This window comes from Silurus meridionalis, chromosome 20 (assembly GCF_014805685.1).
Source record: "Silurus meridionalis isolate SWU-2019-XX chromosome 20, ASM1480568v1, whole genome shotgun sequence".
Classification (NCBI taxonomy): domain Eukaryota; kingdom Metazoa; phylum Chordata; class Actinopteri; order Siluriformes; family Siluridae; genus Silurus; species Silurus meridionalis.
This window is the reverse complement of record NC_060903.1, coordinates 17757106-17770537: the sequence shown is the minus strand read 5'-3', so window position 1 is coordinate 17770537 and position 13432 is coordinate 17757106. Positions and strand designations below refer to the sequence as shown.

The window sequence follows — 13432 nt, the reverse complement described above, 5'->3', positions numbered from 1 at the left end:
GTTCAATAGTTTTGGAGATCAGGTGGTGTGTATTTTGTCCTTGGCCAACACAACACCTCAACTGCTGTAGGAGAAAAGAAGTTTTAGATGCTAGCATCTGGTATGTTTACATGTTAGCACTCTTCAATGCTAGCAAATGTATATTCGAGGTGGTATCAAAAAGTTTCGAGACTAGTTCTGTAACATGCCAATAGATGGCAGCACAAGGCTGCACGCACAGTCACAGGTAGCACCGACTTTCATTAAATCAGTGTGCCAAAAGACATCAGGAGTACATCAGGAGCAACTGGTGCTGTTCTGACCACGTGCACTAACACTGATTCGACTCCTGTGGAAACGTCAATAAAAATAGCACTTTTTTGTAAACAGAGCGAAACTCAGGTCTGATACAACCTCGTACTAACACTTTTATACTGGCATATTATTATACGTACTTGCACAAGGGCACACTGGCATACCGCCTGCCCACTAGCACACCGAGAGGCTAACATACTTGCATACTAACATAATATCACTTCAGCACACTTACATTCTAGCATATTTACCAACTAATACATGTGTATACGGGGCTACTTAAATTCTAGCATGCTTATTGCAAGAATACTATGACATTCACTTACTTGCACACATGTTTGCTAGCATACTGGCATGCTTGCCCACTAGCACACCTAGATATTTACATGCTAATACACAATTATTCTAGCATGCCTACGTATACACTAGCCTACTTTCATACTGTTACCTGTGAATATATAGAAAATATCACACATATAGATAGCGCTATCTATTCCTCTTTGCTACTGCAAATACATATATCTTGCATACTAGCTTTCTAGCACACTACACACCTATATATACTTTCTTTTGCATCTGTGTATACCTACATCATTGAACAATTGCATGCATTCCTAGGTGCATATTAGCGTACCTACAATATATTGACAAGTAAGTATTGACTTTTCCCAGCCATATGTGGTCCAAATTGTTACCACAAGCTTGGAGGGACACAATTGCATCAGACGTCTTTGAAAGCAGTATCATGAAACTTTTGAATTTTACTTGAACTAGGAGACCCAAAACTGTTTGAACATGACAATGCCCCTGTGCACAAAGCTAGCTCCTTGAAGATCTGCTGCACATGGGTTGGAGTGGAAGATCTTCAGATCCTCTCATATACTATTCACTAGGGAACCTTCTTGAAGAATTGATTAGCATAGTTGCACATCAGCTGTATAATTCAGCAGAATGAGATGAGATCATGTGAAAAATGTGTAATACACAAAACCTCCTGATCACAATATTTCAGCACCAATGTACATCTAATCCAATCTTCTTTTGGTTATCTGGTGTGTGGGTGAGACTTGGTGTATTAATTAAGTCGGTGGTGGATAGCTGATGCAAGACGCCACCTGGTGGTGTTCAGTAGAACTGCACGCTAAATTAGAACTCAGTGTTTCCCCACTTCCTGTTCTGTCGTGTGCATTCATTTCCTGCTCTAATGCACTCGAATCATTGCCTGGATCATTAATCCTTCTGTGAGGTTATAATGCATGTGTGTCAGATGGAGATAGTGAGAGGCTTTTACTCGTGACATATACATTACAGCACAGTGAAATTCTTTCTTTGCGTATTCCAGGTTGTTAGGAAGCTGGGGTCAGAGTGCACGGTCGGCCATGATACAGCGCCCCTGGAGCAGAAAGGGTTAAAGGGCCTTGTTTAAGGACCTAGTGGTGGGAGCTTGGGGACCTGAACCCCCAACCTTCTGAGCAAAAACCCAGAGGCTTCACCACTGAGCCACCACTAGTGCCATAGTCCCAACATTACCATAATGACATTTTTTTCATATTTATTGAAATTAAAACATTGTACTTATACATATGCATATGCTAACAAATGATTAGGCTACGCTAACAACTAGAGGTCGACAGATAGCGTGGTTGGATCGCACTCGCCTAAAAAAACTATTGGTATTGATTTATGCTGATAGCCGATAGTTCCAGCAATCTATTAGTGCCTCGAGCTCTATTAATAACTGAGGGAAATGTTAGTTTGAAAGCCAACCCTCATTATCAAATACAGATATTAAAAATGAATATTTAAAATACATTTTTCAAAATATGTCTCTGGCTTTGTTCAGAGGGCTGTTCTAAATGTGGGGGACTGTATTTTGGGGACCCCTGTTTCACAGCTTCACAAAACCATGACACTGGAGACTTCTTCCATTATCGTCAAGTAAACGTTAAATTTCCTTATAGAACTTCACAATATAAACGATTACAGACTTTATTTGCTGAATATTTTTATGATTTGTTTATGATTGGTCTCAGATTATGTGCATGATTGAGCTGTTACTATGGTAACTAATTAATTAACATTGTAACTTTACAGCCAGCATTAATCAGAACTGACAATTCCGTGTTGTAAAAAGAAAAAAAAAAGGTACAAATTTGCTGAGTGAATAAAAAATTTATTTAGGGAAACAAATCATCAGCATTCATCAGTATATTTTTGGTATTAACTTTAAAAAAAAGGCATTTTCTAATGGTCTTTAATTTTATATATATATATATATATAAAACCCAATATACTAACAGTATTTTATGCAGTAACACATGTCACATCGCTCTTTCTGTCAATGCATCTTCACATTATTCTACGTTATTGTACAGAATCCAAAATAACCCCATATAAAACATCATAACAGTTCATTAGCAGTTTCAGTGTGACAGGTTCTCGGTTCTCAGTATCTTAGACAGAGCGTGTGTTGGTGCTCCATGCGCTTCTCCTCGACTCAGCATCCACGTGCACATACCGGGTCGGGTTTGATGTACATGCTTCATTAAGAGCATTGAGGAGGAACCCATGACGAGCGTTTCTCCGCCTGAACGCTGGTTATAGACTTACATTTATATAAACCTACATTTTATTGCAAATAAAGACACACATAGACTACAGGCCAAAAGTATTGAGACACCTGATATTTTCCAGCCATGTGTGGCACACAAATGTATTTGACGTCTCTGGATGTTTTTCCTTCATTCGAACTAAGAGACCCAAAACCTGTTCCAGCATGACAATACCCCTGAGCATGAAGCCAGCTCAATAAACATCTGCTTTCCATGGTTTGGAATTGAAGATCTCCTGCAATAGAGCTCCAACCCTACTAAACACCACTGGATTGAACGTGAACGCTGACTGCACCCCAGGTCTTCTCACCTCTCGGTATTTGCAAACAAATCATGATAAATTTAAACGTAAATTACATTTAGATTTAGATGTAGATTTACATTTAGCCACACCCACATTACAGCTGTTGCAGCTCACAGGCACCTCAGCTTTTTACTCTTAATCGGTAATATACATTTTATTAATTTTTTTCTTAAGGTATTGGACTGCTGAAGGTTGTGAGTGCTATTCCCAGAGCCACAGTGGTGACTCTGTAATTCTCAACTGCTCATCGATTTGTAGCCAATCACACTTTTTTTCCCTAAAAAATGATTTATAAAATATATCAGCTCTATACAAAGAGATAAATGAGGAACCATATCATTTAGATAAAGCCCCGGTTCTTGATCCTGGTCCAGATGTGTATGTAAAAAACAAATCTTATCTGTGCGTTTGGATAATTGAGAGATGTTCTTTGTGACGGTGAATGTGTTCCTTCACCTTCTTGGTGTTGGTGGTCTGTGTGTTGATTGGCTTTGGGGAGGAACCATTCTGGCTGTGGTTATTAATGTGAATATGATGTTGATCTTGATGATGAAGATGGTGATGTTGGTGCTGCTTGTTGTCGTTAGTTGATTCTGTTTCAGTCATATTTTGCTCAAAGCTTCTTAATGTGGTCATGTTGCTGCTGGAGTTTGAATACAGCTATTAAATAGAAAAGGAAATATGGTTAGCATGTTCATTGAGGCGCATGCTAAGGTGACCAGAGAGACAGTTCCCTCACCGTGCAGTTACAGATGTCTTGGAGGTACGTGGCTCTGATCGCCGCTTCGACGTAGGGGTAGTGCAGGAAACTAAACGGCAGCATGATGTGAAACGTCAGACGGCCGCATCTACTCAAGCAGAACGAGAAAGGAAAGGGGTGAGTGTTTAGAGTGCCAGGTCTGGCTTTTTCACATCACTGTGACCTGCTCAGCCTCGAGGACAGATCAAATCCAGGGAACAAAATAAGAATTTGAAAAGAATCACAACTCTCTATAATGTCACCTGTCATAGACTAAGAAATCGTCCTTGTCCCCCTGCAGCGTGTCCCAAACGTCGTCCTGCAGTGGGCTCTGTTGGTACACAGGGATTCCCTCTGCTGCCCGTCTCTTCAGCTGCCAGTACATGGCTCTGGAGTGAGCGTCCTGTTCATTTACGATCATAAACGCAACGTGGGTCAGGTTTCCCTTCGCCAGCTTGTCACGCAGGCCCCCCAGTCTGTAGTCACAAAGAGAATTCAAAGGTAAAACGCTTGTTTCTCTCGTCACCACGTTATCATTTATTCAAAATGTCTGGCAATTAAATAGAAATGTCTGGTAAAAAACGAACGCAGACTATTTGCATGTCGGCGCCTACTTTTGCTCCTTTTTCTATATTTATATCATTGCATTCGAAAATCCGACAATATTCAGTACAGCGAACATTTTATAGATCCAACAGTGAATAAATATAAATACAGAACCTGTGCAGAGTGTGTTTACAATTCCAAGCGCAATAACTGATCATCTGTGACTTGTTATTTTGTTTAATAAAACAATTCGCAATTTAAACAAAATTTCTGAACTGTTACGCAATACACATGATTGTGCAAGTCTTGTTTCTATATTTAATGTATTAATCTATTTACTTTTGTGTTAATGCATTAAAGTGTGAAAGACTCACTGATTATGGATTACTGAATATTCGATTTTAAAACTAATAACCCCCAAAATATATACAATATAAAGTATACTATGTAACATACAGCAGTCTATTAGCAAAATGGGATGATGTATATAATGTAATAATATATTGCAATATAATTTTTATTCACAATAATAATAAGACATTTTTATTTAATTTATTATATTTTATTAAACACTGTTTATTACACCATTCTTTATTATGATATAAATGCATGGATAGAAACAGTATGTGTGCTTTTGTAATATCATTTAGTTTGATTTGAACTCACTTAGCAGCCTGCGTGAGGCAGAAGTGTCAGCTGGCCTTCAGAAGCGCAACCACCACCACGTTTCCCAACAGCTCCTTCATGGGAGAGTGGCCTTGGATCTTCCAGTTCGGTGCGAGTTTACAGATGGTTGACTCGCTACTGCTTCTCTCCAGGAACAGTAGTGAAGTCCAGAGCAGGCCCGGGAACGAGGCCAAGCACAGAGCCAGTAGTGCTCGCATGGCTCCGTGGCTGTCCCTTCCTTACGGAAGGAGGTGAGCTCAAATCTCTCGATTTCTAACCTACGAAACAGACAGAGAGATAAAAAAATTGGTTATATTGTTTGTTTATATGTAAGAAATCAAACTGAGAGCTGAACACGTACCTCGGTTATCTCACTTACTCCGCGTTTGGAAGAAAAACAAGTCACCGTTCACTCAGGAACTTTTAAAGCCCCGTCCAGGGGAAGGCGGATTCCTCTGAACAAACACGTAAACCAATAGAGGAGGAGCCTCGTACTGTTGCATCACGAAGAGCCTGACATCTCTTATCACGATCATTGATCCGGCGGAAAAAAATAAAGCTGCGTACGAACAAAACAAACCAGAAACATTTGGGCGAAAACTCATCATTAAACGTATCAAGAGCGATTAAAAGTGATGAGAATGTAAACGTAAAAGATCGGCAACAGATGAAAGTTTGCCTGGAACGTTTGTTTGTTTTGGGGGGACTGTGGACCATTTTGTGACTGTTTGTTTGAGTTAAACATTTGCTAATCCCCTCAGGTGGAAGGTTGTGTAAAAACAACCGCCTACACAAAATCCTACGCACGATCCATTCAGATAAGATGAACCCAAAACCACACTGAAGTACTGCAGGGGTGTGATCAATAAGATCATCAACCAGTAGAGGAACAGTACAGGAACCCTCATGAACTTCTTTCTAGATTTTACAGTTTGAACATTTAATTTCTAGTTGTGTTTATTAAACATTACGGTGTGTTTTAATTCAGAAACATAGTAAATCCTGCTCCTGATTCTCTCAGAATTTCATCATATTTGGATAATAAAATCATGTAACAAAATATAGAAATAAATTATTCTTATATTTTATTTTATTTTTCATTACAGCTAAAAATATTTATTAATTCATTCGTTAATTTTCGGGTCGTTTTGTTAGAAAACATTTTTTAATATTTCTTTTTCGAAATTGGTTTAATTGTCGCCAAACTTGGCATACATCATCCTCATCCTCCTCTTCATCATCGTATTTATACAGACATGAATTACTCTAAACGGATTCTCCTTAATGAGCCACGAATCTGACAGCAAAGCCAACCAACAGGATGCAAGTCTGTATCTAAGCGATGACTTTGCACACTGATGCGTAAGACATTCAGGACCGTAATCTGAGGCTATGTAACAAATCTATTTACAGCGCCACCTACTGCTCAGACACTACTTTCCTGCATGACTTACATGCTTATGTCTTTGTGCTTTTTGCTACTCATCCTCTAAATTTTCCAAGCTTCACCTCATCTTGAGAGTTGTCTGTATAAAAAAACTGATATTCAAAACCTACTTTCCTGTAATAAACTGGAATTAAAAAAGGGAAATATCAGGAAACCCCCCCAAACATGCATGGCTTCCTGTTACTGAGAGAACCTCCAGGGGGGTGATGAGTGCTGAACCTTTCCCAACTAGGAGCTGAACAAAATCCACCCAAAATTCCTCTTCCTCCGAACACATCATTTGAGCTGGTGGTGGTGGTGTAGTGGTTAGTGTTCAGTCTCTGGTGTGTGAAGGCTTTGACTTGAGTCTCACAAAAGAAGGTTTGTGCAAGTGTGAGATCTTGTGGTTCAAATGGTTAAGCTTTGCCTCTGGATTGAGGGTTCGAACCCTGGCCAGGTCTCCAGGATATGAATACAGGAAGCTGTAAAAGGTTCCGGATGGATGAAGGTAACGGGTGGTTTGAGAGTTGCTTCAAGCAGATAACAAACACGTTCAGTCTGATTGATGTTTGAGATGAAGGAAAAATAAGAGTACAATTTTGGAAAAGAAGGAACGATGCGGTGGAATTTTTCGATAACCTACAGGGTGTGGATGTATTAAAGAAATTTTAACTCTGTTTACAAGAAAGTATTTACTTATCTACATTTCATCGTATCATCTTTAAAATAGTCCCCTTGCACAGCGATACAGCGATCTCAGGGTTTCTGCTACTTCTAGAACATCGAAGCGTGTTAAGCATCTTCTGCGATTCTCCGTGTCAAAACAGCGAGTTAGATCTTCATCTTGGGGAAGATGGTGAAGTCCGCAGGAGGCAAATCTGGCGAGTAGACAGGACCCATGTCTTTAGGCACACTGACTTATGAAATTTTATTTATTTTAGGCTACGCATTGAATGTCAGCGCCTCACACTGGTCAAAAGTAGTAATACATACTATAAATATTTACATCTGCCGTTTTTGATGTTCCTCCTCCAAGTTCAGTCTGGATTGCGCGCCATCTGTTGGTGTGTTACAAATCTAATCTCGAAGCTTTTTGATGCCACTTCGTATAAAGGCATTAAAAATAAACCTGAGTTCAGCTGCTGTTGGAGGAAATTAATCAACTCCATCCGACCAATCAGAATTCAGAATGGAACAGAGCTGTGGTGTATTTACTGTATTGAAAAAAATCTACACATGGAACAGTCTGCTGGAGAAGATGCAGTAGGTTTGCTCCTAGTAGTTTATTTGATCAAAAAATAAAATAAAGAAAACACACACACACACACACACACACACACACACACACACACACACACACACACACACACACACACACACACACGCTTGAGCAACAACCCAGTCTTATGTCATGATTCCGATCAGTGCTTCGTCGCTTGTCCCGTTCTCGTCTGGACTCTCACAGGCAGTGATGATCCCCAGCCCGAGTTCTGCCAGATCCTCCTGCATGCTCGCGCTCATCATCATTTTGGGTTCGAGTCGGTTACACAGGGTCCGGTACGAAGGCAGAGGGTAGCCGAGCTCTCGCAGGAACTCGTATCCTTTCACTCCGACGGCGCAGCGGATTTTCCGAGCGGTCAAGACGGTGTCGTGGGACCAGACGGCACGGCGAGAGCGCTTGGTCAGGGTCAGGGCTCGGATCTGGTCCTCGTATAGGAACATCTGCAGGCCTTTTTCCATCCTGCTCAGCCTGTGCAAGCGCTTCTTCATCTCCTCCACCTGCACAGAAAAAAGAAACATGATCCAGAAACAGAAGCATGAGTGTTTACAATATTATTTAACTTTTATATCACGAAGATCTAAAAACACGCTGTCATGATGCTATAGATACGATGAAGAGAAGATAAAAATGATCTGCAGGATGTACGTCTTCGAATATCACCTTTTGATGGAATAAAATGGTACTGAAAACACTTTCCAGTCGCAACTTCTCTATTATTTATAAACCAGGGCTGCATCCCCAACCGCACTCTATTCACTAAAAGGATCGAGAGAGTGTGGATTGGGACGTGTCCCATGTATTCCTGACCCTGAAGATTAGAACTGCAGTTACAGTCAGAACATCTGCTTTATAACCCGAGTGCAGAGATTTTACTGAGAGAGAGAGAGAGAGAGAGAGAGAGAGAGAGAGAGAGAGAGAGAGAGAGAAAGAGGGAGAGAGAGAGAGAGAGATGGAGAGAGAGATGAAGAGAGAGAAATGGAGAGAGAGATGAAGAGAGATGGAGAAAGAGAGAGATGGAGAGAGAGAGAGATGGAGAGGGAGATGGAGAGAGAGAGAGAGAGAGAGAGAGAGAGAGAGATGGAGAGATGGAGAGAGACGGGCTGAAAGAGAGCTTTAATCTGTTGAAGATGAAACTCCATCATGGCTGAATGTGTTTTTCTTCAGTTAGTTTAAGATCAGCCTTTTTCACTGGTTTCTCTTCTCACACTCTCACTCCGTCTCCTGATTGGCTGCTGTTTCTGCCACTGTGCTGTTTGGTTTTTGGTTGTGTAGGTGAACAGGAGAAGATATCTGACCTCTCTCTGCAGCCTGGCCGTGTGCTGCTGCTGCTGCTCCAGCTGGGTTTTATAGTGCTGACACAGAGAACACGGCCGATCTTCCTCCGCTCTCTGCAGCTCGTCTTCCTCGAGCTCGGCCCGGGGCTGACGCCGAGCGTAGCCGTGATCCCCGACCTTCAAATCTTTCTCTGCTGAACCAAGTCGAGAATGTTACAGTTCACATTACAGCTGAGAGCCGACAGCGAGATGTTTTTAAAACTGTGTAGTGATTAAAATAATAATTCAGACTTTAATAAATTAAATACATTTTAGTTCTGAATTGCTCATTTCCTCATATAGTTTTGACTTTTTTTTCCCATTTTTGATTTTATTTGTTGTAACTGGCATATTGAAGATGCAACTTCTCTGCTTGTAGCACGTCATAACTGGTTTTTACGTCCTAATGAAACATTTCTGTGACCATAGCGTACGATTGTGAAGTTAAAATCATACATATATATTTTTCCACGCAGGTGTGAAGGCGAGTCGTTCACCTGGGTCAAGTTTCAGAGGCAGGGTGGAGTGTGTGTGCTGGGCGATGGGTGAGGGCGGGTTCGGGACGTTGAACAGTGTGGGAACTGCGTTGGGTTTCAGTTTCCTTCCCCCGGTTGGTGACCTGGCGATCTCCTCGAACTGACTCTCCTCAAAATGATCCTGCGAACAATCGAGGAAAGATTTATTCCAGAGCCTGAGCTTAAGACCAGGAGCAGCAGTGGAGCCATCTTGGAAAGGTCAGCTAGACCTTCTCAGGATTTCTAGAGCTCAGGTGATTTGTAGTCTTTGTTCCTACATTTAGTGCAAAATACATGTACATCAAAATACAAACACTGACCACACACACACACACACACACACACACACACACATCCCTGTTACGGCCCTGACATCACACACACACCACTGTTATAGCCCTGACATCACACACACACCACTGTTTCAGCCCTGACATCACACACACATACACACACACTCACACACATACACACACACACACACACACTCACACACATACACACACACTCACACACACCACTGTTACAGATGTGTGATAAAGAGAGATGGAGAGAAGAATCTGGACCTTTCCAATATGGCGGCCCGACTTGACGTCTTGCGCCACCTGTTTTTGCGTTCGGTTAAAAAACATTCCCCCCCGCTCATGGTTCCACTTGCCTGGCAGAGTCTGGAGCAAGGGGTCGGCACGAAGTCCCGTCGGCAGTTTAGCAGCCATTTTCTCATCCGAATCGGATCTTTTGGAAAACGGAAAAGTTGTTTTCCGATGCTTGTAGAATTGGAGCAGTTCGGAGCAGAACATCCACCCATTGTTTCCACCAGAATGAGCTTATCGATGTTTCCTACCCGTATTCATACAAATTCCCGCCCTCGAGTGTTATGATTGGTTGGTGGTGCTCCGAAACGCTGTGTGATTGGCAGATGGCTTCTGTGAATGAAATTCTAGCCAATCATATCGATCTTCTCAGAAAACGGTTAGGGGAAAAAAAAAACCCGTTAGCGACAATTAGCTAATATCACACGTCGCTACAAGGCTATATTCTGCCTGTCAAGCAAATAATCTTCTGGATAAAAGAGCTAAAATATTGTTGTCTTTGAGAACACGCACTACCAACTAATATGTCGGATTATGCCGAAATTATACAATACACATTGGAAAAGAAGTGCAACCCTGAGTTTCTTTGAGCCAAAATGGCGCCTGAGTCTTTTTCGCACAGGCGATGTTAATGACGCCCCTCTGTTAGCTGTTCATATTGTTGCCTAAAGAAAAAAAAAACTTAAACGGAAAATATCAACTTTTATAATATGCCAAGTCCCAAATAACCTATTATACTTTTAATAATTGCTAAACGCGTCATTATTTGGTAATACAATTTTATAAGTATTTTGTTTTATTTAAAAAAAGTTACGGCATCTAGTGTAGTCTGCTTTTTATCAGGACCCCCGATTGAATTACAAATCGCATCAGGTTTTCTATATAGGCGACCTATGTAGTGCAGATAGAATGCGTTGTTACGCACTAGGTAGGGCGCTTTGTGGTCAAAGTGTGGTTTTAGAATTGAAACACGACCAAACAACATGGAGAGACTCACATGGAGAGGAAGTCAGGCGTGAAAGCGTTGGCTGTTTGATTCCGAAAAGAAACTTGCAGCATTTTCTTTTCCGTAGAATTAAGTGAAAAGAAATATATATATTTTAAATGATAAAATCCGACAAATGCTATCATGATTGTAAAAATTAATCCGATTTAAATGAGAGGTTTCATTTAAATAACAAACAGCAGTCACTAGTGTCTGTATTATTATTATTATTAATATTATTAATAATATATAAATAAATGATGAGCTCCTCAGTGGTGGTTCCTGTTATAGATGTTCAGAGTAATAACTTTAAAGAATTATGGCCTGCTATGGTGCTTTCCTTTAAAACCTCCTCCTTCATTGCCCTGGACACTGTGAGCCTCCATCACTCACTCCATCATTCACACTTTCACTCTTTTCCCTTCATTAACCACCTGTTTTTCCCTCCTCTTCTTCCTCCAGGAGCTCAGCGGGCTCGGGGCCAGAAAAGCTCTTCTAGCAGAGTGAGTATTAAAGGAGCAATCAGTGAATCTTTAGTACGTTTCTACACCTAAAACAATCATTTGATTTTAAAGACACAGCTGGTAAAATGCAGACATGAACATCACCATGCATTACATTGCTTTAGACCTGTTTATTTCCGGCCCGGAAATAAGCTCCGCCCCCCTGTTTAATATACAAGTCACTTTTAAAGGTGCAGTAAACAGCGTACAATATGAAGGGATGCAATAAAGAGAAGGTATGTAAAATACAAGGTAACCTATAAATAAAATAGTGCAAATAATTAGGCATTTTAGGCTGAATTAGGCAGTTAATACAGATGTGTAGGGTAGATTTTAGTTTCTGTGAAAAGCAGCACCTGATGGACTGGTAGTTTTAATAGCAGCAGCAGAGAAGCAGAAAAAAATGACTGACAGCTTCTTTAAGGATCAAATCAAATTTAGTTTCTCAATCAGACGTTCATTCAGAGTACGACGTTGTGAAATGCTTATTTACGACTATCCAACATGTAAATAGAAGTTGTATGTTTACCAATAAATAAAATGAACAATTTGCGGTGGGAGGAGCCGTGACAGCGGTCGATCTCACAGGCGCCACCTTTCGGAGTCAGGATCTGTTTTACGATTGTTGGGAATGTGATGGGAATGTGATGGGAATGTGCTACTCATATACACTATATGGACAAAAGTATGTGGTTCTTCTCCAAACTGTTACCACAAACCTGGAGGCACACAATTGTACAATTGGACGCTCGTTTCCATGGAAACGATACACGCTCGAGACGGCGATTTCCTCCCACCGTCTTGAGAATTATTTATTACCGAGTGAACGTTTTTGCAGATTCTGTGCGAGACGACAGCTGAGACGTTTCATTTTTTCTCTTGCAGGTCGATCGAGGATCGGTATAAAGCGATATGCCACGCCGCCCGGACTCGCTCCGTTCTCTCCCTCGGACTCGCCTGTTACAAGAGACTCGACGGGAAGGTGAGTGTTTTCCCCCGCAGGCCGCGTTCGGCTCCTGGGCTTCTGTGTAACCGGATGTTTTGTGAACATGCGTGTAGACGGACACCACGTACCTGGTGCAGGTGTACAACCTGACGCTGCTGTGCGCCGAGGAGTACGTGATCGAGCCGCAGTCCGTGCAGTTCCTGGTTCAGCACGGCTTCGACTTCAACAAGCAGTACGCTCAAGGCGTTCCGTACGACAAGGGAAACGACAAGGTGAGTCGGAGGTCACGCGTCCTGCCGCTATAGCAAAAACAGTCCACTGTGGCAGAACGTGACGAGTCGAGTCGCCGTGGCGACCGTGAAGTTGATCAGTTTCCTGTTTTAGTGCTTTTTTTTTTATTTTTTATGTTTATAGTTACATTTAGTGTTTCTCAACATTCACACACTAAGTGAGAGAGAGAGAGAGAGAGAGAGAGAGAAAATGGAGAGAATATAGAAATAAAAAGCAGGAAAGATGGCGCATGGGTTAGGAAATGGAGGGAGAGAGAGAGAGAGAGAGAAATGACAAAAGAGACATAATAGATTGAATATGGAAATAGAGAAATAAAAAGAGTGCGAGCGAGAGAGAGGGGGTAGGAAATGGAATAAAAGAATGCAAAAAGCGAGAGAGAGAGAGAGAGAGAGAGAGAGAGCGAGCAACAATGACTGA

The 13432-nt window shown here is 41.4% G+C and overlaps 3 protein-coding genes across 6 annotated transcripts in view; 1 reads left to right on the top strand and 2 right to left on the bottom strand.

Moving 5' to 3' along the window:
* Positions 1 to 2451: 2451 nt before the first annotated feature.
* Positions 2452 to 5675, bottom strand: selenop2 (selenoprotein P2). Its single transcript, XM_046877181.1, has 5 exons — positions 5523 to 5675; positions 5162 to 5439; positions 4213 to 4425; positions 3950 to 4058; positions 2452 to 3870 (listed from the first exon to the last, which is right to left on the bottom strand). The coding sequence occupies exons 2-5, from the start codon at positions 5377 to 5379 to the stop codon at positions 3607 to 3609; spliced, it is 804 nt and encodes a 267-aa protein (XP_046733137.1). The 5' UTR covers positions 5380 to 5439; positions 5523 to 5675; the 3' UTR covers positions 2452 to 3606.
* Positions 5676 to 7837: 2162 nt separating this feature from the next.
* si:ch73-382f3.1 (uncharacterized protein LOC100151273 homolog) lies at positions 7838 to 10867 on the bottom strand. 3 transcript variants are annotated; one of them, XM_046877179.1, is made up of 5 exons: positions 10356 to 10867; positions 9680 to 9839; positions 9165 to 9337; positions 7944 to 8366; positions 7838 to 7899 (listed from the first exon to the last, which is right to left on the bottom strand). In XM_046877179.1, exons 1-4 carry the CDS (start codon positions 10503 to 10505, stop codon positions 7992 to 7994), a joined length of 858 nt encoding a protein of 285 aa, XP_046733135.1. In that variant the 5' UTR covers positions 10506 to 10867; the 3' UTR covers positions 7838 to 7899; positions 7944 to 7991. The 3 variants fall into 3 exon arrangements, with proteins under 3 accessions (XP_046733135.1, XP_046733134.1, XP_046733136.1); XM_046877178.1 differs by having other exon boundaries at positions 7838 to 8366; XM_046877180.1 differs by having other exon boundaries at positions 7838 to 8366; positions 9165 to 9334; positions 10356 to 10866.
* A 423-nt stretch (positions 10868 to 11290) lies between these two features.
* toe1 (target of EGR1, exonuclease) overlaps positions 11291 to 13432 on the top strand; it is an 8243-nt gene continuing 6101 nt past the window's right edge. For both annotated transcript variants that reach the window (XM_046877174.1, XM_046877173.1), the window contains exons 1-4: positions 11291 to 11649; positions 11738 to 11778; positions 12664 to 12760; positions 12838 to 12996. In XM_046877174.1, the coding sequence (XP_046733130.1) occupies positions 11533 to 11649; positions 11738 to 11778; positions 12664 to 12760; positions 12838 to 12996 (414 nt within the window). In that variant the 5' untranslated portion in view covers positions 11291 to 11532. The remainder of the gene's footprint in view (positions 11650 to 11737; positions 11779 to 12663; positions 12761 to 12837; positions 12997 to 13432) is intronic.